The sequence below is a fragment of the Manacus candei genome, unplaced genomic scaffold (assembly GCF_025592945.1).
Source record: "Manacus candei isolate 608988 ecotype Guabito, Panama unplaced genomic scaffold, ASM2559294v1 h1tg000033l, whole genome shotgun sequence".
NCBI lineage: Eukaryota > Metazoa > Chordata > Aves > Passeriformes > Pipridae > Manacus > Manacus candei.
In genome coordinates this window covers 9,825,832-9,850,351 of record NW_026138081.1, presented here as the reverse complement: position 1 = coordinate 9,850,351, position 24,520 = coordinate 9,825,832, and the positions used below count along the sequence as shown (strand labels likewise).

The 24,520-nt window shown below is 36.1% G+C and overlaps 1 protein-coding gene across 8 annotated transcripts in view; it reads left to right on the top strand.

Moving 5' to 3' along the window:
* PHF21A (PHD finger protein 21A) overlaps nt 1–24,520 on the top strand; it is a 127,817-nt gene that overhangs the window by 27,348 nt on the left and 75,949 nt on the right. For 6 of the 8 annotated variants that reach the window (XM_051791638.1, XM_051791644.1, XM_051791641.1 and 3 more), the window contains 4 exons: nt 3,869–3,909; nt 7,627–7,762; nt 12,059–12,091; nt 14,209–14,295. In XM_051791638.1, the coding sequence (XP_051647598.1) occupies nt 7,709–7,762; nt 12,059–12,091; nt 14,209–14,295 (174 nt within the window). In that variant the 5' untranslated portion in view covers nt 3,869–3,909; nt 7,627–7,708. The remainder of the gene's footprint in view (nt 1–3,868; nt 3,910–7,626; nt 7,763–12,058; nt 12,092–14,208; nt 14,296–24,520) is intronic. The other 2 variants (XM_051791643.1, XM_051791645.1) reach the window with 1 other exon arrangement.

Below are 24,520 nucleotides of genomic sequence, written 5' to 3'. Positions count from 1 at the left end.
AAACAAAAGTCCAGAGAAAAAACTTGGAATCCATTCTGTGTGTGGTGTATTTTACACAAAACCCCCTCAGCCTAGTTTCACTTTTTAAATTAATGCTTTACCCTTAACATTTTCAAGCAATGCTCTGAAATGTGAAAGAATATCGGGGTTAAAATTGCCTATGCACAGCAATTAGTCCTTTTTTGTCTGAGTTCATCCTGTGCATTGAACAGGGCCAAGGTCCTATTGGCAAAAAATAAAAAATAATTAAATATTGTAATGTGATATGAACGTATAAAGTTCCGTGGTCTGACAGCAAATGTGTGCTAGCTTCTGGAGTTAGGAAAAAAGCTAAGAAAAAATGGCTACATGTGACAATTAATTTTTCCCATTTTTTTCCAAACAAGTCACTGGTTACAGTAGCATAAGCTTTATTGTGTAACTTAAAGGTAATAATAAGTTATAACTAGACATCTTAATATACAGATAATTAGCATTTAAATAGTCTTAAACCTTCAGGTGCTGTATGCTAAAATGTTTTCACCACCATGTGTTCTAGTGTTCTCAGGGGTTGCCAAGCTTTAAACATAAAAGTTTTGAGATCTTTGTTTTTGTAACAAGTCCGTGAAATGAGTAACTTTTCTCCTTATTTGCAAACCTCAACAAAAAGCTTAAAGTTGATCTGCAGGATATGATGTTTTGGTAATGGTGGTTTATTTTTTGTTACATAAGTTATATAGAATTCTTTAAAAGTTTTAAGAGCCTTTTTTGGGGTCTGGAGTGGGTATTACTACTGTAAGTGTATGTATATCTCAATCTGCCTTTCCTGTTAGTAATATTGATATTAGTAGGAGTAACATCAGATTGTCAACAATCAATCTTCCTAACAAAAATATATTTCTAAAACATCGGAATTTTATTTGGTTAATGCTAATTTTGATTGAGGTAAGCATTGCTCAAGCTGTTCTTCAGGTCACAGATCACATGTATATTTTGGGAAGAAGGCAGTGCTCTTAATATGACTCCCAGAGCTGGGGTTTAAAAAAACACCCAAAAACTGCAGAATATCCTGTAATAATCTGAACCTTTCAGACTCCTGCCTTGAACAGTTTATAGCACATATTTCTAGAGCTTTCAAAAGGCTGCCTCAGTAAATTTGATAGCTGAGATTTTGTGCACATTTCTGCTTGTTGAAGTTTTTGTTAAGAAACCCTGCATAATGCTAAACTCTTCAGACTTCTCTGTGGATATGAGTGATTGTGAGCTGTCTAGTCTTAACTTTCTAATGTGTTTTATTGAGAGAAGAGAGAGGCAGTGTGAGTTACTGTATGTACTCTTGCTGTGAACAGGAAATAATTTCATCTATAGAGCAGACTTTATGTGCTGCTCTATGTGCTGTATTTTTCATTAATACTATTTCCATGTTGGTTCCCAGTATTCACCAAAGCTACAGATTTAGTTCATCATATGCTGTTCTCTACTATAAAAATGTTAAGAGTAGTTGAAAACTTAAGTCTGTTTAAGATGTTTGGAGTTACCAACTGTGGGTGTTTGTTCATCATTTCTGTCTCAATTCCCTATCTAAGAAAACTTACCTGTATCAGGCACAAGTTTTCCTATGGCTCTCTTTAGTGTGCTGCTTATGAAGAAACCAATTATTTGTTGTAGAGCTTAGACATTGAGTTTAAAAAAGTATGCAAACTGAAAGCTCAGAATGAAAAGAAGTATTCAACTGATGCCTTATTCTTTAAGCTTGTCCTCTACTAAATGAGGCAGAGATGTCAGTAAAAATACTATACCTGCAGGAGGGCAGAATTAAGGTATTTTGTGTTGCCAAAGGTTTGACTTTCAAACATTAACCTGTTCTAAACTCTTAAGAAAAAGCCTGTAATAAATTACGTACGGGAAAGGATGCAAATGTATTTCCATTCCCTGTCTAGGTCCTCTCTAAGTGACTTCTCCAAGGCAACAGAGTAATTCATTCAGATAGTCACGTTTCAACTCCTGGTGTTCCTAACTTTGTCCTTGGGAGCCCCTGGGTTCTCAGTCTGGGGTTGCAGCCCTTCAGAGTGGTTAAATGCAATCTGAAGGTTTGTTACTGTGCAGGTTTTTTTCCAGCTTGATGAAGCTGGGGTCCTACTATGGAGGTGAGTCTCTACGTAGGGGGGTAAAAAGGAAGGAAGGAACAGTTGCTGTTATTTTTAAATGACAGCTTTCTCATCAGTTTGCATATACTTGTGCTACAAGTAAATTGATATTTTTCTTTTTTATATAAAAATCATGTTTGTTTATTCTAAGGCTGCATTTGTGGATGTGTAGTACAGACTGTTTTCTTTAGCTTTCCAAAGTCAGTCATCTACAGCAGTGAGATTTATTTTAAATTATTATTTTATTAATAGCATGGGCATATAGTTGTAATTGCTTGTTGAAGAGGGACAGGTAATGATTGCATAATGAAAAAGCATAGTCTGTGGATTTTTGGACCAATTAAATAGCTGATTGATAGTGGGAGGTGGAGGTGACAAGTAAGATTTTAATATCAAAAAAGAAACAACTAGAGTTTGAGAATCATACCTGTCTCTTCAGCACCCTCAACAATGAGAGTATTTGAAATTCTCTAGCACCCAGAGTGAATATAACCTCAAAATAGTCCATACTCCAAAGTTTATAACCTACCATGTTAACAGTTGGATATTGTGTAAACTAACCTGGAATTGCTCTAAAATTAAACATCTTCGTAATATTGTGTTCAAAATGCACAATAAAATTTGAGACTAGGAGACTGACAATACAGTCTCTGTCATCAGTAGGCTTCCTGTTTTCTGTTCTCAGTGTTCATCAGCACACAGTTCTGCTGGTTAGTAAATGGAGACTCCTTCACTTGTGCTGGTCTCCAATGAGCGAGAGATAATTATGTGGCTTTTCTACTGCTGTATCTTTTCATAAGGCTGGCCCTTGAACTTCAGCCCTGTGATGACTTGTGTGTGAATAAAAACATATATGCAAAGGTCTTGTTAGCTGTGCAGTTGAAGCTTAAAATATGCTAATATTCTAGTATTTTACTAGAAAATTGGGAGTATTTTAGAGGCTTTTTTTTTTAGCATCAGGCAAAGTAATTAAGCAATGAGTTATCATTTATATTGTGACTATCTTTCTAGAACTCTGGCTCATGAGTATTTTATGATTCATATGAGGATGATTGAAGAGGTACTACCTTGCTATGCTACTAAATATTCTTCCTGTGATGCAGGCAGTGTAATGGACAGTGTATCTTCTCAGCCTCCACACTTCATGGCCTACTATGTTAGCTTAAACTGCTGTTGATTTCAGTTTACATTAGTACTCGGGGTTTGAGCTCTAGTGACTGTGCTGTTGTACCACCTGCTCTACCATATTTGTTCTGTTGGTATATCCTCTGGCAGAGGTGGTGGGCAGATGTCTAAGGTGGGTAATCTTGTCATGTTTAGCTGTGGCAACTGACCAGGCTTGTGATTCAGATCTTAATAAATGTGATAAAGTGAAAGTCTGTCCTCCACAGGAGGAGGACACTGGCCTTGCACAGAATTAGAAAAACTTGTACCTATAATCTGTTCTCCCCCTAATGACAGTAATAGTTTGTATTTTAATCCAGATTAGAATTGTAAGTCTCCTTGGTTTTCCCTACCATGTCAAACAGATTTTCTTTCCAACTGATGTTTTATAGTTAGCTTCAGCATTTAAAAAAAAAAATGCCAACCCCGCTCCCCAAGAAAAAATAAACAAAAAAGTTCCTCCTAAAACCTCAACAACCCTTCCAACTTTCCAAATATTTGAATTTCTTTTTCTGTTTCAAACTGTAGTTAAAATTTATGTAATAATCTTTTTTTCTGTTGCTGTTTTTCTTTCGTAGGAGAGAGTGAAGAGCTGAAAGGGATAACTTACTCAAAACTGGTAAGTACTTCTTCCTAGGGCTAAAATGGCTTACCTAAGAATAGATGATATGAAGAGCTGGCATCCATTTCTGGAAAAGTTTGATGCTTACTGAAACTGAAATCCTATCTATTCTTGTATTCATAAATTAAATCTTAAAAAGTAAATGTTACTGATGGAAACCTCAGTCTTATAAATAAAATCTGTGTAGGACTGATATTTGGGCCCAGGAGTTTCTAAGTACAAGGGACATTTAAATTCATCTACTCAAAAATAATAATGTTATGGTTTGGGGTTTTTTTTCTGTGTAATGTGACCCCCAAATTTATTTAAAGGGGTTTTTGGTGCAGAAAGGCTTCTCTCTAAAATTCTAAGTTACTTAGAGACCTTGCATACACACAGAAGGCATTCATGGCTTTTGTGTGTGTCCTTCCTTTGTTTGTATAAATATCAGATGTGTTTCTAGTGTAGCTTCCAAAAGAGCCATAGTTTAAATAGCATTGTGATAGTTTAGATTCTGATGTGGATTTTATTTAATTGAGATAACAGAGAAGTGTGAATGCACTTATGTGATTATTATAGAGCTTAAGGTTTCATTCAGTCTCTGAATATTTAAGTAGTCTATAAACATGTGCTACCAAATGCAGTGCATTGGGGTACTTTTCTGAGTATGTTCAAGTCTTGAAGCAACCACTTAAGAAATAACTGGTTATTGGGAACAAAGGAATGCCAGCAAGAAGTTGAATGGAGGACTGCTGCCGCCTCCAGTTGTTGAAATCCATCCAAAAAATGGTGAATTTACCTCTTGCTCTCAGTGTTCTTTCTGGCTGAAACTTGGAAGTATATCTGGATGTACAAGAGATGCATGAACTTGTCAGTCCTCTGCTTTCCTTTTAGAAATCACTGGTTCTGCCATTAAATAAAGAATTTGCATGTTTTCCTTTAAAAACTGAAGAAATGAAGGATTTTTGCCGACCAACCCATCCATGCAATTTCAGTCATCTACAAGCTTTTTAATTAAAATAATTCCACTGTCGTAAGAGTAAAGTGGAAAATGCACTATGCTTTATGATTAATCCAGAGGTGGTTTTATACCTCTTTGAATGTGGTATTGTAGGTAGTTTATAATGCCACTGGACTTAAGTTTTTAAATCTTCCCTTGAGGTTCAGTCTAAAAGAATAAAATTTCAAAAATACTGAAGATATGTGCACTTGTAAAATGTGTAACCACTTGCTTATATAGTTCTGTACCTCCTTTCAAAGGAAGTGTGAGCAATGTTTAACCAGGTGCCCTGATAGATATTTCTATGTTATTCTATGTAAACCAGAAAAAATACAGTCTGGGTATTACTGGATGTAAGGAATGATCACTTTTTTTCTTTCTTTATATTGGTTGTTTAACACTGGGTGTGTAAGGTACTTGAGGGGAATTCTGGACAGGGATAACTTTGGATAGTTATTCTTACTTGGGGAGGGAAGCTATAAGTGCGTGTTCCAGATAGAAACAACTGTATATATTTCATATTCAGAATTTGGCAACTTGACCAAACTTTTAAATGAAATACATCTGTTCTATACCCCTATACACTCGACTAGGCTAAGCAACCACTTATTTCTGCAAAGCAGTGTCACTTTTTTCTTAAACCCCTTAAAAAAATAATTTTGAAAAATCTTTCTAGTTGTTCAAGGCATAGATACAATTAGCTTGGGTTAACTTTTATGTACCATCAATACTACAATTTCTATCTGTCAAATGAAGTTGTGCATTAATAGTAATTACTCAATCTTTATATTTTTATTTACAGAGCTACTATGTCATTTTTGCCATGAACTAGTATTGGACTTTACAGTTACATGTATTAAAATGATGGATATTATTGTCAGTTGAGATAACTGTCTCTTCCACTGTTCTGCACTTAACTTTATAGTTGGCATGTAGTTACAGAGTGATACAAACTGTTCATCATGTGTGCCTTCTCATTTGTTGAAGACACACTGAGAAAGAAACTGTGGCCATACCTACCTGTGTCTTTACCCCAAAATCAAGTTTCCAGGGCTCATGAAAGACTTCTTTTCTCTGCAGTGGGTTCCAGTTTTCATTAACCAATCTCCCACGTGGTTTTCTGAAGCATAGTTTCTTTTGAAACTGCAGTGGTAGGGACTTAAAGCATGCTATCATTATTCTTGTCAGTGAGTGGAAGTAATAATCCGGGATTCTGTTTTCTCATTACTGTTTGTGGTAATAGGTCAGGGAACTATATGTAATTTCCATGTATCCCTTGATACAAATTACAATTTTATAGAGTAGTGCTGCAAAGGCAGCTGGTTTTGCTCATCTGTGTCACATGTGGGAGAGGCCCTTGCAGCAGGTCATTTCATGTGTTGGCTAGAAAGTCTGATCAGGCCTTTGTTATTTAAATACGTAACTTTAAGCTAACAGCAGACAGCACTGACAAAGAATGAGCTATATAAATACAATGCTTTTTAAACGCCCTTTATAGTCTTCTCTTTTTGTAATATATTTCTTTTTGAAAAGAGAAATGATTAATTTAAATAAACAAAACAAAACACACACCCTCAACCTTTTTATTTTCAGGAATGCACAAAGTTGTCCAGCACTTCAGTTTACTGTACTGAGACAACATAAAGTCTTAAACTTATGGGAATTACTCTCTTTTTACAGCCTACATGTCTAATCTAAACTGTCAGTATCCTTTTGAAAACCTTGTAGTCTGGTTATGAAGGCCTCTGAGTTGGCAACAATACCTGTGCAATAATTGTGAGCAAGTTGCAAAAAATAAAAAAAGGAACGATTTTAACATTACAGAAATTCTTTAATTATGGATGGAAAAGTGACTAAAAGGATTGCTATATAATGTTTTCCAATGGCTTCTATCTATGTATTTATAGATGGTTTTTATGTAGGTTCTACTATGATTTGAGCATATGGGAATCTTAATTGTGTTTCAGAAGCTGATACTTTTAATGCATTTTTGAACAAAAATCTCTTGTCCAACTTTCTAGGCTTTTAGAAATATGTCTGATAATGCTTTTCTATGTCAGAGGTTGGGGGCATTACTTTGTTTGTAGTACAAGTGGAGATGGTAAACTCATAGTTGTGATCTAAGAGTAGAATTCCAAGATGAAAAGGATTTTAAAATTAATTTTGAAAAAGTCTTGTGCTGCTTTATCTGAATCTTATGGTCCTTCAGAACAGATTTCAACTGAAATGACTAAGTCAACACAAACTTTAGGCAGTAGCTTATTAATATATTAATGTTGTTCTATCAAATTGCATGCACACTGTCCCATCCAAGAACAACTCTACAGTATCATGGAAGTGTGTTAATGCAGTACATTGAATTTAACAATTTGGGTTGCAGAATTTTAGTCTTCGGAATATGTTTGCATCTACACAGATTTTTAAAACATTCTCAGTAGTTAAATTTTCTGATTTAATGTGCAACTGCAATAGGATATTGATAGGAAATAGCTGCCTGCAAACTAAGATAAGGGGCAAAGTATGTCAACTTTGGGATATGTGGGAAGTAACAAATTTGGCTAAATGACTCCAAGGCAGGCATTTTGTAGAGCCTGTAGATTTCTCGTGTTCCATAGACTGACTGTGTTTAGGGTAGAAAGCTGCATTTGAATGTAGTTCACTATTGAATTCCCACTCTGTTATAATCTCCTTTCTTCAAATTGTCAAACCAAAACAAAACCTTTTTTTTTCTATAGGACTGGTGTTAAAGAGGGAACCAGAAACTAAAGGCACTGGAATCAGCAAAGACACTTTTAGAAAAAGTGGAGAAGGTAGAGAATGGAGCTGCAGACTCTACAGGAGGCTCTGAAAGTGGAAATTCAGGTTCACCAGGTAATTTGTATTCTTTCTTGCTTTAGACTTTCAAGTAATAGCAGCATTAGTATTGCTGGCTACTAATGGGAGCATTAAGCAGTAGCACTACAACTATAGTAATAATTGTTTTATAAGCTCAAAATACTTAAGAATTTTATACTCTGCATTTTGACCCCACCACCTGTTGTTTTTTAGCAAATGTGAAAAATCTACATATCAATCTGTGGGTGGGGATTTTTTTTAATATTTTGTAGCAGTAATAAAAACATTTTGAGAACTCTACATTCAGCAGCCTCTATCTGAAAGGTTTTTCTAATGTTCTGAAGCCAACTGCAGTATTCAGTTGAGGAAATATTAGAAATAATAATAATAAAACCTAATTTAGCAAATGTAAGAGGACATATGCATATTCTTGGGACAAAATTATTACAACCATAGACACAGAGTAGCTGTCAATTTGAAATGTTAAATTTATCAATGAATCCTTTTCTAAACACTGTTCTCCAAGTATTCATGGAGCTCTCCAGATATCTGAAACTCACAACTGTTACACAGTGGATTAAAAAAATGTATCATAAGTTGCACTGATCAGTTTAACCCATCATATAAAATTTGGGAAATGTTTCCTTATTATTTGGTGACTTGTCTAAAAAGTGTTCTTGATGCAATGATGAGCAGATTGCAAGAACTCAAATGGGTGAATTATTAAAATGAACTATGTCTGCTTTAACAAAATAAAACTTACAGCTAGGGAGAAAAACTTGAGAAAGCCAAAGATGGATTTCCGGAACTAGAGGTGAGTATTTTGCTCTCTTCAGAAACTTCCAAGGCCCTTGCATTCAAACAATGAAGTCTTGTTATGGGGGTAAGGAAGTTCAGAAATTACCCATGCTATTTTGCTGCAGACATAGAAATATCTGAGACCAGTAAGTAATTTTTTCAAGTGTTATCTTCTGTAAAGCGATCAGAACGCTAGTCTTACTTGTGTTTGTATAACAGTGTTTACCTCTTGTGCCTAAGCTAACCCAAAATTTTAAGACTGTGAATTTTGAATAATGTTTAGCATCTGTTCATAATGACAGTGCTGAACAGGGATGAAGACTGGAATATGTCCAAAAAGACTTCTTTTAACAGCTTAAATTTTTTTTGACCCTGTTTGCTTTAGCTTTGCCCAGTCCTCATTAAAAGTGAGCTCTGAACTGAAATAAACTTTAATTAAATTTAGTTGGTGAAACTAGAAAAGCCATTATATCAAAAAGTTGTCTTAATTCAAGATGCCATATATTTCTATAATTAGGGCTAAGAACAAGTATATGTTTATGATGGAAAATAACACTGGCAACGGCATGTTGAGTGCTTGAGTAAACTTTTGTGAACTGTTGTTGTCAAATGGACACTGATAGAAATTAAACTAGTTTTGGCACAAAAAAAAGAAATCTTCAATGAAATGCTTGAACTTTCTTGCATAGCTTTGAATTTTGTAACCTAAAGAGATACAGTATATCCCTTCTTTTTGTTCAGGATTTATGGAGCAGTGTCTCTTGTCATCTTTTACTTAGCTAGTATTTCTTTTTCTGAGGACTCTCTAGAAAAGCTTGCCAACACTCATACAGTCAGGGTTTTTTGTCCCATTGCAAGTGGTCACGGGTGTCTGTGATCCTGTACGGAGTTCAGCTCAGCACTGTGGTCAAAGCCTCCCAGGTTCCTGATGCAGTGTACTGCTTGTGACTGCTTCCATGGCTGTACAAAGTGATGTTCAGTATGACTGTGGTTTTCTTTGTGGAATAGCTCCTTGTTTCCTGCCTATTCTATTTCACCTCCAGAACTGTCTGAAGCTTTCAAAATGCTGCTTTGGCAAAGTGAGTCTTAAACTACCAGTAAGGACCCAAAGGAAGTGTTGTGTTGTTTAGAAAAAGCTACTTTTTTGGTTTCATTTTCACAGAGAATCCTCCATGAATGACATCTGACCAGATCACTTGCTATATCAGTGTAATACAACTTGAATATTCAAATAACTTCAATGTCAAAGCTATATTGATTGTCCTGAGAAGAAATGCATCTAATCTAAGTACTTCATTCTGCTACTGTGTTGACTTAATTAAGGTTATTTTGAAGCAGTCTGCTCTTCATAGTTTTGATCACAAGAGGTGTTAAAGAAGTTATATTTAGCTATTCTTACAGAAGGATTGGGTTTTGTGGATGATTCCTTGAACTGATGTGGGGAAAGAACCTAAACCATAATTTTCCTTATTTCATACCAGAAAGATCAGTATGTTTTAAAATATCTAAAATTTAACTTGTGCTTGTGGCTAGTGCAAAAGAAGATATTTTTTTCCCTAGGATTGCATGATGCAATGTTTTGTGATTCATAAATTTAGCAATGCCTTGTGAACAGTTTACAGTACTGACTGTATTGTCTTACGACTGTGTCTGCAGGAGCACTTTGTATAAAAACTAACAGATCTGTTACTTGTCAAATTCTAATGTGGCAGGAAGCAGCAAGGAAAAATAAGCTGAGTGTACCTGTGACGCTGAATGCATGACAAAACAATAATGCTCAGCTTAGATAAATACCAAGTGATGCACTTTGGAAAAACAGGTTCAGTTTTACAGCTGCAATAGCAGGCTGTGAATTGGCAGTTAGGACAGTGGAGGGAGTTCTTGCAGTACAGAGTACCTGAACATTGCATGCAGTTTTAAACTTTGTCTCCAGATGACAGAGGCAAACTAGAGAAGTACAGGGAAGCGTGCCAAGAGTGAACAAAGCAATGGAATGATTTGTGCATGAGGAGACTCTCATCTGAAGAAGTGATGAGTGATAGATGAATATGTGTTGTGGAAAAAATGTAGGAAGAAGCTGAATAGAGAAGCAGCCATAGAATCATATAATACTGAGTTGGAAGGGACCTGTAAGGATCATTGAGTCCAACTTCCAACTCCTTTTGACTCAAGTCAACTCTGGTTTTCTGTAATTGTATTAGTCTCTCATGCTTGCATTGTAAGGAGACAGATTCAAAAGAAAAAGGTCATCCTTTTACGTAAGAGTCCTTTAGTTTAACTTGGGAACTTATTGTCACAGAATCTAGAGTGTTTTCCTGAGTTTAAAAAGTAATTAAGGCAGATAAATCAAAGAAATGTGTGCTACAAGCTATTAAACCTAAGATGTAATCTTTGAAGACGTCAGAGATGTAAATTTGTGAAAGATGAGAAATAATGCTGCATGCTTGTCCAGCATGGACTCTCTGCTAATGCATCTGTTTTTTGCTAATGGCTACTACTAGAAAATGCAGCAGGTAAACCTGTGGTCTGATGCAAAATTATCTTTGTGTCGGGTCTTTTGGGTTTTTTTTGTTTTGTTTTTTTTTTTTTTTTTAGTACAGTTTTTAGGATATGAAAGGAATTAAACTTTTAAAGAGAATTAGCTGACAATCTGAATTCTCTGAGTGGTATCAATGAAGGTGGAATAGAACATGTGTTTTTCTTGCTTGCTTTGTCCTTCTGTTTTTCACTCCTTTTCCTGATTCTGATGAGTAAATGAAGAAGAAAGTAGAGACTTTACATGATTCTTTGCATGTGTGGAAGGGGCATGGTGATGTGATGAATAAATGTGGTTGTAACCAAAAAAGAAATGGGGAATTTTTGGTTTATCTTGTCTCTTCAATCTGGGCTCTGTTTTTCGTCGCTGACTTTTTTCTTGCTTAGCAATAGGCAGCATTCTCCTGCAGCTGCCTAAAGGAAGCGAAGGAGGAAGAATGGTGAATGGTAACAATCTGTCTGCTTTCCCGTGGATGTGGAGGGCATCTCTTCTACAATGATCTCAATCTCTCTTTGAGGGAGAAAAGTGGCAAAGATACTTCTGAACATGGGTCTTCCATCTGGTACCAGCCGAGCCAACACACAGGCGGAGCCACAGTACTTGAAACATTGTGCTCTTGAATATACAAACAGCTTTTGTGCCTGCAGTGATTATCTGTGATTTGTGTTTCTTGTGACTGCAAGCAAAGAAGGCAGCAGTTCTAGAGGAGACACAGCTATTAGATTATCTTACCCAGCTGGCTTAAATTGTCATTAAAAAGCATCACTTATTCAAGAGCTATTGAGGAGGAGCAGAAGTGATGGCTTAGTACAGTTGTTTTACTATATTAATAAGAATGGGTTTGGAAATTATATAATACTGGACTCCAGGCCTTGCTATTGAAATGCTGTAAACTAAGTATTTTGCTTTTACAAAAGTTCTTCAAAAATACTTTTAAACTCTTCAACAAGATCTGTAATGAAGCCTTCATTGTATTGTTACATCTGTTTTCTTTCTAGAAATTGGTTGCCCAAATGAAGCAAGATCCACAGGTAACTATTTATTTTTATATTGGATTATTTAGCTTTAAAAATGCAGGAAATAACAGTGCATGAAGCTTGAGAATTTTAGATATTTCTTGATCACATTCTTTCTTGCTAACACAGTGTTTAGAAGAAAACTTATGAACAAGTTTTGGAGCAATGACTGTTAGATAGTTTAAAACAAAACCAAAACTGTTGCCATTATGGAGTTTTTACTTCATATGTATCCTTATTGGTTTAAATCAAGTGGCCCTTGTGGGCTTTGGTGCCGTTCAAATGTGCAGTAAGTTTATGATTCTATTAGAAGCTCTTCTTTATAAAAGGTGCCATTGTTAGAAATAGCTTTTTTATTTTTTTGAACATAAGAAGGTTCACGGTACAAGAAGTGAGAGGATATTCTGTCCAAGAAATTTTGTTCAAATAATGTAGCATAAGGCTATGTCCTTATTGCCTGTCTTAGGTATCTTACCAGCACTGTAGTGTCCAAAGAGTGGGCACTTGGCCTTGGGAAGTTTCAGAGCTACTGAGGTTGGATAACTAGACTCCTTGCATAGACAGCAGAAGTTATCCCTTTTCCAGTAACTGTGTAAGGTGACTGGGTTTTTACTCTACAGCAGTTAAGCACTCTGCTGAATGGGGAATTCTGTGGAGTTCTCAAACCAGTCTGAAATGTTAAGGAGAGGGATAAAGGCAGCTCACTTGAGGCTTGCTATTAAAATGCTCCCATCCCCATACATTAGTAAATGCCCTGTAATTTTTCTGAATGTATATTTTTTTTTGAGCTCAGTGAAGAAGACAGTTTTTAATAACTGTCAAGTAGCTGGACTCCTGATGGGGAGGGTTGAACTGGAAGTAGGGTATATTGGAAAATCTGTTTTCTAGAACTTCCTTATTCTGATGGGATTTAGGTAAGGTCTGTGCTACCCTTTCTCGCTGGGCAGGTGTGCTAACAATTAGACTGCAGAGCAGTTTGTTTTCAGTTTATATCTGCTGAAAGTGAGATCATGCTGCAAGCAGCCATGCAAAGTTCCAAGAGTCAGGAAGAGTAAACCTGGTCTCTGCTTCCAATGCTCTTAATGCATTTTTATCCCAGATTATTAAGTGGAATCTAAAAGAAAGGGGGATGACTGGCAATATCTGGTTTTGCTAGAAATGGAGAAGAGTATCTACAAGCTGAGATTGTAATGCATTTCAGAGTTGAATGGAGGAATATAGAAATAGGGAATATACCCTGAGCATGTAGTACCTGTAACGATATTAGTCCTATGTTTTAATTTTTCTATGTAGCACTAAACCTGCTTAATCTAGTGTAAAAAGTTTAGATGTAAATGAGAACAAAAAAAGTGGAAAAAGAGAAAAATTAAAAAATACTTGCTTTTCTGTCATGTTTCTGTAGAGCTTCATTGGTTTTAAACAATGGACAGATTTTTTTTAAGTTTTATTTTATTTTTAGTAGGAAAGAAAAAGTCCTGGTAAAAGTTGTTTCCTGTGTGCATCTTTGTAGTGATGCTCATGGCTTTCAAATCTTAAGTTTAAGAAAAGGCTATTGTAGGCAAAGTAGTGATATGAATGATGTGGTAAGGCAAATGTAGTTCCCTTTAGTACAGTCTAAGGCATAAACATATATGGAAATAAGACTTGGATATGTGTGCCTTTATTTGATATGTATGTCAGTTAAGATTTAATAGATATGTTTGATGCTCTATACAGTTAAATGTATAATATCTTTGCATAAGTAGCATAGGTGAGAATGTTTTAGATAAGATACCATAGCATGCTGTTATATACAGTATGATGCTGTTGTTCTAAATATTAACAAACATTTCTCATTTAATTTGTAAACTTGATGAAATGTACAAATGTGCTTTTTATAGTGTGATAAGCACTAATGGATGTTTTAATGAAATCTTCATTCCAATCTGGGCTGTCACTCTGAGTGCTGGAAAGGTCCTCCGATTATTGTTGCACTCAGTGACTTAAGTCAGGCTTTTTTGAGCCTCTTGAATTTTATTGGCTGTACATCCAGAGGTGCTGTATTTGTAGTACACTATGCAAAAACAAAACAAAAAAACAAACCACCTTCCTGCTACTACTCTATGTTAACAAATGGAATATCTTTCTCACAGATATTTTTTCTTTCTAATCAGAACGCTGATTTGAAGAAACAACTTCATGAACTTCAAGCCAAAATCACAGCTCTGAGTGAGAAACAGGTAGGGAAACAGATGTATTTTTAACATCCTGTTTTAAAGGTGTCTCTTTTCCTAGCTTCCAAGAGAGCTGCTAAATTTTTAAGTGCAAAAATAAGTGTGGGCATCAAGACATTTCTGATTTTTATTGGATTTCTCAACAAAAGATAGGATGAGTTATTGTGAGTCTGTCAGACAAGCAACTTGTTTAATCAGTGGAAGCTATAGCAATTTTTCTTGTGTTGAAACAAATATTTTATTTTAAGGGAGATGGGAAAATGGATGAATTTTGTCACTTCCTGTATTATTATCTTAGAACTTATTCTAAACCAGACCATTCTGGTTTAGGCACATCTCTAGATTTTCTCTTAGTTTGGCCATACTGTGTATAGGGGTGGGTATGCTGGAATTTTTCTTCATGTCTAGCCCAACTAATTCATGTCAGTTATGGGTACCTGATAGACAACTTGGAAATTAATTGAGTGTTTTTACCATGACAGATTACACCACAATTGTCTTATGTTTGCCATTTGGTAGGAATTCTCTCTGACAGGTCTAGAGTATAAGTTAGAAAGATTGTTGAATTTGAAGATGTGCTTTGTGGGTAACTACAAGAAAAATAAGTAACATTGAGAGATCTACAAAAGTTGTTCTCTGTTTTGTTTTTAAAAAAACAAAACAGCAACACATATGCGAATCCCTCATACACCACTCCATCCCACTCCCATGTAAACTGACTTAAGCAGTTCCTTAATTGTATTGCTTATAGTGTCAATAATGGAACCAAATTGGGTCAATAGACAACACCTTTGAAGGGGTGAAACATTTTAGAGCATGTGCATAGGTAGAAATATAGGTAGAAACGCATCAGTGTCACATCTAGATATCTGTGTTCATCTGTTCCTAGCTGAATGTGTTCTGTTTTGAGAATTACCTTTCATAAGAAAACGGGCAGATAGTATTAACGTTTATCTAAAAATTCATTTTACTAAAAAAATTATAGTATGTTTTGGTAGGGGAACAGTGAGCCTAGGAAGGAACATGTAAGTATAATAAAGAAAATGATTTTTTAATGAGAATACTAGTTCAACAAAACCTGAGGTTTTGCTGATGTGATAGCATGCCTCTCTTGAAGATGATTTATTCTCTAGAACCAGCATGAGCCTCTGCATGTGGCTGTGTCTCACAGCAAGCCATTTCAAGATTCTCTGGTAAGCTCTGGATGCCCATGGTAATTTCAAAATTAGCTTGTCTTGATGCCACGAAGCAGGTCATATTGACTCCCTGTTCACATGATGAGCACAGACAGGCAGTGAGATAGGGAGTGCAGTGTAAGAAAGCAAGTACATCTTACCAAAACTTTTAAACCTGTATTTACAACTGTTTAAAGTTAGTGTTACAGTGGTCTATGCTCACATGTATTTTAAATTACCCATCACTAGAAATGCAGCTGTATCTTTTCTGCTGACAACTACAGCTCAAGGTACTAAAATGCACTTACCATGGGATGAACATGGGTTAAGTTTCTAAAAGACTTGGAAATGCAAGTCTCTGACTTCTACCACACAGTGAACACAGTCAATATGGAGTCACAGTACAGTTTACTTCCTTGTATTTTCGTTGGTTTGATTGTCAGAACAACAATAGTGAACTTTTCTATGATTGTTCAAGGTTGAATATTTGTTATATCTACGGCTGGACTGCAGAACTACCAGTGTCCCAGATGACAATGTTGTTAAAGTAGTATGGCTGCTCAAATGCAACAATCATAACAAATATGAGTTCTGGGAAAATAACCACAATTTCCCAATGCAAAGAAATGCTCACTCCCTCTTATTTGAAGGAATCTGTTGCATAGACAGACATCTGTGGCTTAGCAATGTAGAGTTGAGCAGCATCTTAGAGACTACACAAAGCCCTTTTTTCTGTTCTCACTTTCGTTTCTCTTTAGGAAAAATAATTGTTATGAATTGTTTTATGGGGAGAAAATTATTCAACAATTTAATTTTCACACAGTATGAAGAAATGTGCAATTTTTCATAGTAAATAAATACCTTACATTGTGCAGTACCTGTCTTAAGAAGGAGTGCAACATGTGTCATCTGTCCTCTTGTTTAGAGCCAAGTAGTTTTGATGCCTGATGTTCAGTGAACAAACTCTGAGGGCCTGACTCTACTGTGGACAGTTACAGGAGGCATAGTTGTTCAATAGTCTTTTAATGAAGTGTGAAAAACTAAAGTTCCAGCCCGTGTGGTGTTCCTACTTGGAGACAGTGGCAAGGAGCTGAGACCCTGGTGTTAGAGAGGTAGAATAATGAAATATTTCTGGCTTCTGAAATGTTATGTCACCCTAATGCACGTTTTTTCTTTGCTCTCTTATTTAATGAAGTTGCCTGAAGGCTTGTGCAAGAACCAAGTCAGCGGTAGGTTAGCTGAAAGCTTTTAGTTGCTTTAGGACTTCTCTCCATTTCTGAGGCATTGTGAGAGTAGTGCCGACACTTGCTGCCAGTTGCTGCAGTGATTCATAGTGGCTTAGGTGTCTTGCTGAGAATTAATAATGACAGTTCTGTTCAGAAGTTTGTGAAATTGAGGAGATCTGGCGAAGTACAAAAAGAAGGCAGGTAGGCTGTATGTGTGTAGGCTTAACATAAAGAGATTTGTTAGCTGATGCAGGGTTGAACTGTTGAAGCATAAGGTATGTCATATATTCGTATTTTTTTTGAAAATGTCAAAGAGGTGAAAATAAGTGCTTTGATTTGTTTCACCTAAGAGACGATGGAGCAACGTATTCTAAGTGTATTTATCTCGTGAAAGGAAAACTGCAAAAGGAAAAAAACTTACTTTAAGATAACTTGCATTTAAAGGGCAATAAGAATTTTCCTTTGCTAGTCTCTTTATGGTATTACCAGAGAGTTCTAATCTATGCTTACTTTTTTTCTAATCTGAGGGCAATAAGGCGAATTCAGTTTAACAGTCTTGCTCCTCAACTGTAAATATGAGAGCTGCAGTTCAGAAACCCTGAACGCATTGGTTTTAATACTGATTTCTTCTTTCTTCTCCCACCCCTCTCCTCAATAAAGAGAAGTCAAGAGTAACTTTTTGCAGAACAGTTGTAATTGCCAAATCTAAGCTTGAGTTGTAAATGCGAATTAATTGTGTTGCTGTGGAGCACTGTTTTTTTAATTATGTTTTCACATCTTTGGAAGAAAGTCATAGTTTTAGCAGTCTTTCCTTCACTTTTGTTCTATGATAGTGTCTTCCTTTGGTGTTCTGATTTTTAGACTTTTACCTGCAATTACTTATCAGTATTCAGCTTTTGACTGGGTTAGATATAGCCTTTACAATAAAAAACCATAAAGAATGTATTTTTTAATTTTTCTGTGAGGAAGTTTACCAGTGTATACCTTTTTCTACTTTGGGGAGATGGGTGGGGGTTGCTACCAGTGATACCAGTGAAAGACTGAAGTAGAGCAGTCCTAGCACAGAGGAGCAGGAGGTATGTAATCTTGAAGTAGCACTTGTTCTTCTGCCTCTTTTCTCTCATGGTTAATTTAAAAAAAATTATTAGGAACTTAGATATTATTATGTATCATAACAGTACTTATTTCCAGTGACAAAGAAGAGGTCATGTTTATTTGACTAAAGAACTGTAAAGAAAGAAGTGGGCAGGAAAAAATGCCCTTATTTTTTTTCTTTAGCAGTATCAGGTCAAATACAGAGGAATTTCTACATGTGTCCTTATCACAATCTCTTGGAAAAGTTGAAGCAATATTCTGCCTTAAATGTGGAAGAAAGCTTACAGGAGTAGTCTTTTGACTCTATGGTAAAAAGGTGATGATGATAAGCATGTACTAAAGAAATCACATGGCTCTTTCCCTTGTATTTGAAAAGAAAATGGAAATGTCTCTTACTATAGTTGCAGTGAAATTCTTTGAATCTTTAGGAAAACGATGTTGTCAAAACTCAGTTGTTTTCTAATGCATTTGCTCATGACATTGAAAGAATAAAGTGGTTCCCTTTGTTATTTTGATTTCTGAAGAGCTGTATATATGTAGGAAAAAGTACTCAAAAATAGTTGTTAGCGTAGGGATACTTAAGGTTTTATTTTTTTGTAGGGGAAAAACTTCACATACTTTACTATGAAGAAGAATTGAAACTGTGGAATATAATTAGAAAAAATGCATACTATAAAAGCAAGCTTATCCCTATTATTATGAAGAGGCAAATCTGGTGAATTTTGCTTGTATTTAAAGTTTACAACAAATTTGGGTAGATGAGTTTATTCTAAATCCTGTACATTCAGAGTGAGACTCCTTTTAACCTTGCCACTAAATAGCAAGTAATGAGAACAGGGATTTGGGGAAGATTTAGAAAATGGTAGTGTAATTTAACCATGGTTTTGTATAGTTGAATAAATGTAAACATGTGGTTTAGATTGACAAAGGAAACTTGTTATTTAAGTCTTCAAAAACTGTCAGGAATAGCTTTAAGCATTAATGTTGCTATATTTATTACAGGTACCATAACTGAGTAATGAAAAGATTGGTAATGTGCATAAATTCATCCTATGAGACTGTTCTTCTTGAACAGTTGTCAATCATAGTAAAAGTGAATTTTTATGGAGGCTTTTTGAACACATTACCAGAAAATTGTACCTGAAACACGTTCCATTGTGTTCTGTAAAGAGAAAAAGCAGTGATTTGGTGAGAGGAGGGTGAATGCAAGAACACTGGAGAGCAGAAGGGAAACTGGGTACAGTTAGCAGGTAGCAAAGAGCACTTTGAAATGCTCATGCCTAAGAAGATAGGCAAAGTATGCCTGTATGTTGTAGATACGCCTGATGAACACCATGAGAACTTCAGGGCTCAAAACCTGGAAATAAATAATGAAGTCACTCCTCACTCCTGTCAGTTCTGTCTGGAGTTTCTGATACCTTCTTTCTCCAAGATTCATCAAGAGCATATTAAAATTCCAGTTACTTGGTCAGCAATGGACCAAGTGTACAAATATGCCATATGAACACTTAGTTACTAATAACTTGAGGCAGGTGATGCCTAATTTTAGTTCCAGTTGTTTATCTGGAACTGTGCATATTATTAAACACTGATCTTTTTTAGGTAAATGGCATGAATGATAAAGATATGCTAATTTCCATGTAACTGCAAGCATCCATTTATGCCAACTGTTTACAAAGCGGTCTTAAAATATATGAAAAACAACTGTTTGTAGATTCCTTTCTTAGATGATATAGAGTAGTCACTTATTTTTCCTGCCAAAAAGATACTACTCTACCTGGACATAAGGAGGAGTGAGTTAACTGCCTCAGTGAATTGTCAGGCCCTTTTGAACCATGTGATCAGTGTGAACAGCACCTGCTTAGAAGGTGAATGTTTGTTCGAGAAATCTGCATAAGCTTACTATTTTAATCTTTGGTATTTATTTAATTTGCATCCAAATTTTGTGTGAAAATGTGAATATAATGGCTTCTCATTAAGTTATCATCTTCTATATTCTCAAGATAGACTGACTGAAGCAAATTTTGAATGTTGTACAGATGACTGTAGGTAGGCAGAGTGCATGCATCTCTCCCTGCTGCCTCTTTTGCTGTGAACTCTCTTGCAAAACTTATGTTATGATCATTTGTATATGACTGAAATATTACTAAACTATCTCAGACCTTTTGTAACGCTTAAGTCATGATTAAACCCATACTGGCATCTAAAATTGGATTTGTCATTCTTCTCTTAATGTAACTCCATCTAGACCTTCTCACTGTTGGTTTGTGAACTTAATTTTTGCATATCTATTAGATATGTACATTAGCAGTGAGGTAACTCAATTTAGGAAATGCAAGTGACCATTTCTTGATATCACAAAAGAAGAAAAACTCTCCACACCTCCCCCCTGTTACTCTTCATTCAGCACTGATTTTCTGGCCCAACTTTTAATTCCTGAGTTCATGCTATATTTAAGCCAGATTTAGAGGCAACTGGAGAACTTTTTTAATTGAACCTGGTTGGATACATCTTTCATCTCCATATAAGCCAGGGCATAACTCCAAAATAGCCTACTCTGCTTGAAAATCACCATTGTAGATGGAAAATGGGCAATTAAACTACCGTATTTCCTTGAAAATCCCCTACTGATGGCAAGAGTTGGTTATTAGGTGTTCCTGCATGTTTTGACTTGCTGGATAACCTCACACATCAGTAGTTATTTCAAGGCCTCCTATTCCCTTTTCCCTTTTATACTTGAAGGAAACACAAGTGAAGCATTAGATGGTGATGACTGGGATTTAGGTTGTTTTGTATAGCACTCTTAAAGGCCTCTTAGTTGGATGCTGGGAAAAGGGATTAAATCTACTAATGAATTTTTATAAGTGAAGACAGATTAAAGTAGTCCATTCTGCTCTGTTCTGCATGCTTCAGTGGAACAACTTCATAGCCACAGAAACAGTATTTTGATTTATTCTGAGTGTGTCAGGGTTAGAAAAGGAATCAAATTCAGGGATCTGCTTTTCAGAGCCTTATGGATCTTTAGTTGCTATTGGAGTTATTTGGTCCCCAACTCTTGTGAAGTGTTGAATTTTGGGAGGGAGAAGAGAGAAAAACAGTGTGTCCAATGCTTGGAATACAGACAAAAGCTTGCCTTTGCTGTTTGTGCTCTGCTGCCAGGTACTCAATTTGAAAATAAACCACTTCCTGAGATTGTGGGATTTTTTGAGTTACTGAGTGTAGTACAGCTATGGGCTAAAATACTTCTATTAGTAAATATTATCTTTCATGGTACTATGCCAAGAGCAAGACTGACTAGGATAGACAGTGTTAGGTGGTGTTTTCCAGCATATGGGTCATGCGTTACACCCTCACAGTGCATTGGGGAACCACTCAGTTCAACTCCTCATGCACAGTTTTAAAAAGGACCGAGATGAATGTGACAATGATTTGTTGTGTTTTAGAGAGAAGATGGCATGCTAAGGAAGCATGAGAGGGCAAAATGCAATTACACTTTATAAAAGGTTTATTTTCAGGTTTGACTTTTCTAATTAAATGTTATCTGCCCTTGTTACTTAGTCACTATGAATATTTTTCCTCATTTTATTGTGGAGACTGTGATAGGCTCAGGCCTTGAAGGGCTTAAAGAGAGAACAAACCTACAGATTGAAAGGGTAAGAACATCCTTTATGGAGTTTCATGAAATCTCTGTGCTTTCTTTTCTATATTCACACGGTTGTAGGGAGAGAATGCGCTCTTCATCCTTAGGAAATGTTGTGGTTTACTGAAATGATAATCTGGTATACGTTTTTTATCCATAGAAATAATTAAGAGTGGTTTATTATCTTCAAATAGAATGTCAGTGTGAATCCACCTATTTCCAGTCATTATACACAGTCACTTCCTTTCACTATTGTATTTATTTCTGGCTTAACTTTTCAAATGCTTGTTCTGACTTTCAGAAACTCCAAAAAGTTGTACAATATCTTTAGAGCAACTCTTCCCCTGCTTTTAGATAACAAGTTAGCAGAGACGTCTGATGGGGTGGGAAGGTAGGTGGTGGCCAGATGAAATATTGGTTTTCTTGGTGTGGTTTTGTTTTAATTAGGTCTGTTATTCCCTGAGTTTTTTCTCTTTTATGCTATGGTTGTCAAAACTGGTGGTGATATGTAAGGTGTCTTTTTCAACTTTCCCCCCTAATTGTAATGTAACAGATTTAGGCACTGATGACTCCACAATTATGATGGGAATTTTGCTGGAATGAAGTTTGAATTACTGTGGGGATCAGTAGAGTGATAAAGACAGAGTACTTCCCAGGAGGCAATTCATACAAAGGAACCTAATTTTTACTGTTCTGTGTTGCCTTTATGAAGGCCCAGCTCTCACTCTACTGTCTATAAAAAAACTTTTAGGAAGATTAGGCTTCAGTTCATCACTTGTTTTCACTACAGCATTGATCTGATGTATTCTGTGGAAAAGAATTCTTGTTCCATTCTTTTTTTAATAGTGAGAAATTCTAAGTGTCTTGTTATGGTAGACTTTTGAAAAATAGCAGGGAGAAAGCACTTGAGTTATGATGAGCATATCTTCTTTCTCCTGTAAACTCCCTCCAAAGCTAGGTGAGGTAAGTTAAAAATAGTTAAGCAGTTGTTATTCTTATTTTTTCCCCCCTGCCTTTTCTTTCTCAAAGTTTCCTCAGTAAAATATTGGCATTGTGTCAATAGTAAATGGACACTACTGTGTAAAAGAGTTGGACCCAGACTGCCCTGTGTAGCAAGGAGAAATAAGCCAGCTTTTTCCTTACCCAAAAAGAAACACCTCAGTGATGGTTTTACTGCTTATAGAAGGCAGAAGTTGTTTACCTTTTTTTCCTTTAAAAACAAACAGAGAAGAATCACATCAGAACTATAATATGTAGTGTGAATTTTTGAGACATATGCTTTAGAGCTGCCTGATGTCCTGCAGAATAGCAAGTGACTGTCCTTTTATTTTAGACTTTTGAAAATTCAAACACTTGGCAGTATTTAAACCTGTGGAGTCTTGCTCCATCCATGCACTCTCTTTATAAATTGCTTCATTTTCATTCCAGTATGGCAGCTTCTCAGAGCAGCGGTTTGTCCTTTAGAGTTGTGGCCAGCTCAGAGTGGTGTGGAAGTGCATGATTGTCAGCAGCTTTCTAGCATCAAAGTTCCACACGCACCTTTGGGCTGGTAATAAATGCTTCAGCGATCAACTTGGACAAAATGACGCTCTTGGATTCTCCAGCTCATTCTCAGTTTTGTCACATATCTCAAGAAACAGAAATATATCCCATTCTCCAAGTAAATATTTTAGGGGAAGTGTTTTATAGCATTCCAGAACACTAAACTCCTTACATTTGTCTGCTGTGCAATTAAAATTGTGTGACCTAAAGGTACTGCTCTCCATTTGAAACTTGGAAACAGAAGGAGCCTTTCAATTTCTAAGTTTTTTTCCAAATGAGAACTGCTTACTGGCTGTCCAAGTTTCAATGCTACCTGCCATCTAAGAACTACTTTCTCAACACCTTGTCTTCTGTAATATGCAGGAATCCAGCACTTAAAGGCTAGTTTGATAGGTACTTCTTTCATACAGCAAGGCTCTTCAGAATGAATTATTGGGGTGTTTTACTGTATCAGTATCATCCACTTCAAATAAATGAAAATCAGCAAAATCTCATTCTGTCCTAAATGTTAGAATTTCTTCTGCTTACCTGACCAGGACTGCTTTTTATATCTTATGGAGAAAATGTCTCTGTGCAGGAGATCTGATTAGCATGTAAGTGTCAAGTAATTATACTGATGTTTAGAGAACTGAATATTATTCCCTTATTTTGACCATGTTGTTTGGTGACCTGTCAAGGTACTTTAATTAGGTCTACTTTTAACAGAATCATAGAATATGCTGAGTTGAAGGGATCCATCAGGATCATTAAGTCCAAATCCTGGTCCTTCACAGGACACTACAAGAATCATGCCACATGCCTGAGAGCCTTGTCCAAACTGTGTCAGGCTTGGTGCTGTGACCACTTCCCTGGGGAGCCTGCTCCAGTGCCCACCTACCCTCTGGGTGAAAATTTTTTCCTGATATCCAACCTAAATGTCCCCTGACTCAACTTCATGCTGTTTCCTCAAGTTCTGTCACTGACTATAAGAGAGAAGAGATCAGTATCTGCCCCTCCTCTTCTCCTCATGAGGAAGTTGTAACTGCAATGAAGTTCTCCCTCAGTCTCCTCTTCTCCAGGCTGAACAGACCAAGTGACCTCAGCCACTCCTCATATGGCTTCCCCTCCAGACCCTTCACCATCCTCGTGGCCCTCCTTCAGATGCTCTCTAATAGCTTAATGTCATTTTTTTGTGGTTCTTCAAAAGTTGCTGTGTTAAAGGGTTTCAGTGCAATATAGTGCTGAAGTGGAGGAGATACATTGTAATCAGATACTAGGCTGCTTTTGAAAAAGCAAATGAGACTAATTTATATTTATAGCTACAGACCGAAGTGATTTGAAAGATTTTGTCTTTAATTGTAACTTAGTGTATGTTAATTTCCTTTATATATTGACTTAGACATGACTATCACAAAATAGATTTGGAGTTTGTAACAGTTTTCTTTATGGAGAACTGGCAAGAGACTTTATAAATAATTTTAGTAATTTCTTTTAAATTACTTTTAAATACACTCCATTAGTTGTGTAGCTTTTGTCTGACAGTTTCAAGAGTCAAGAATGAAATTTTGCAAAGG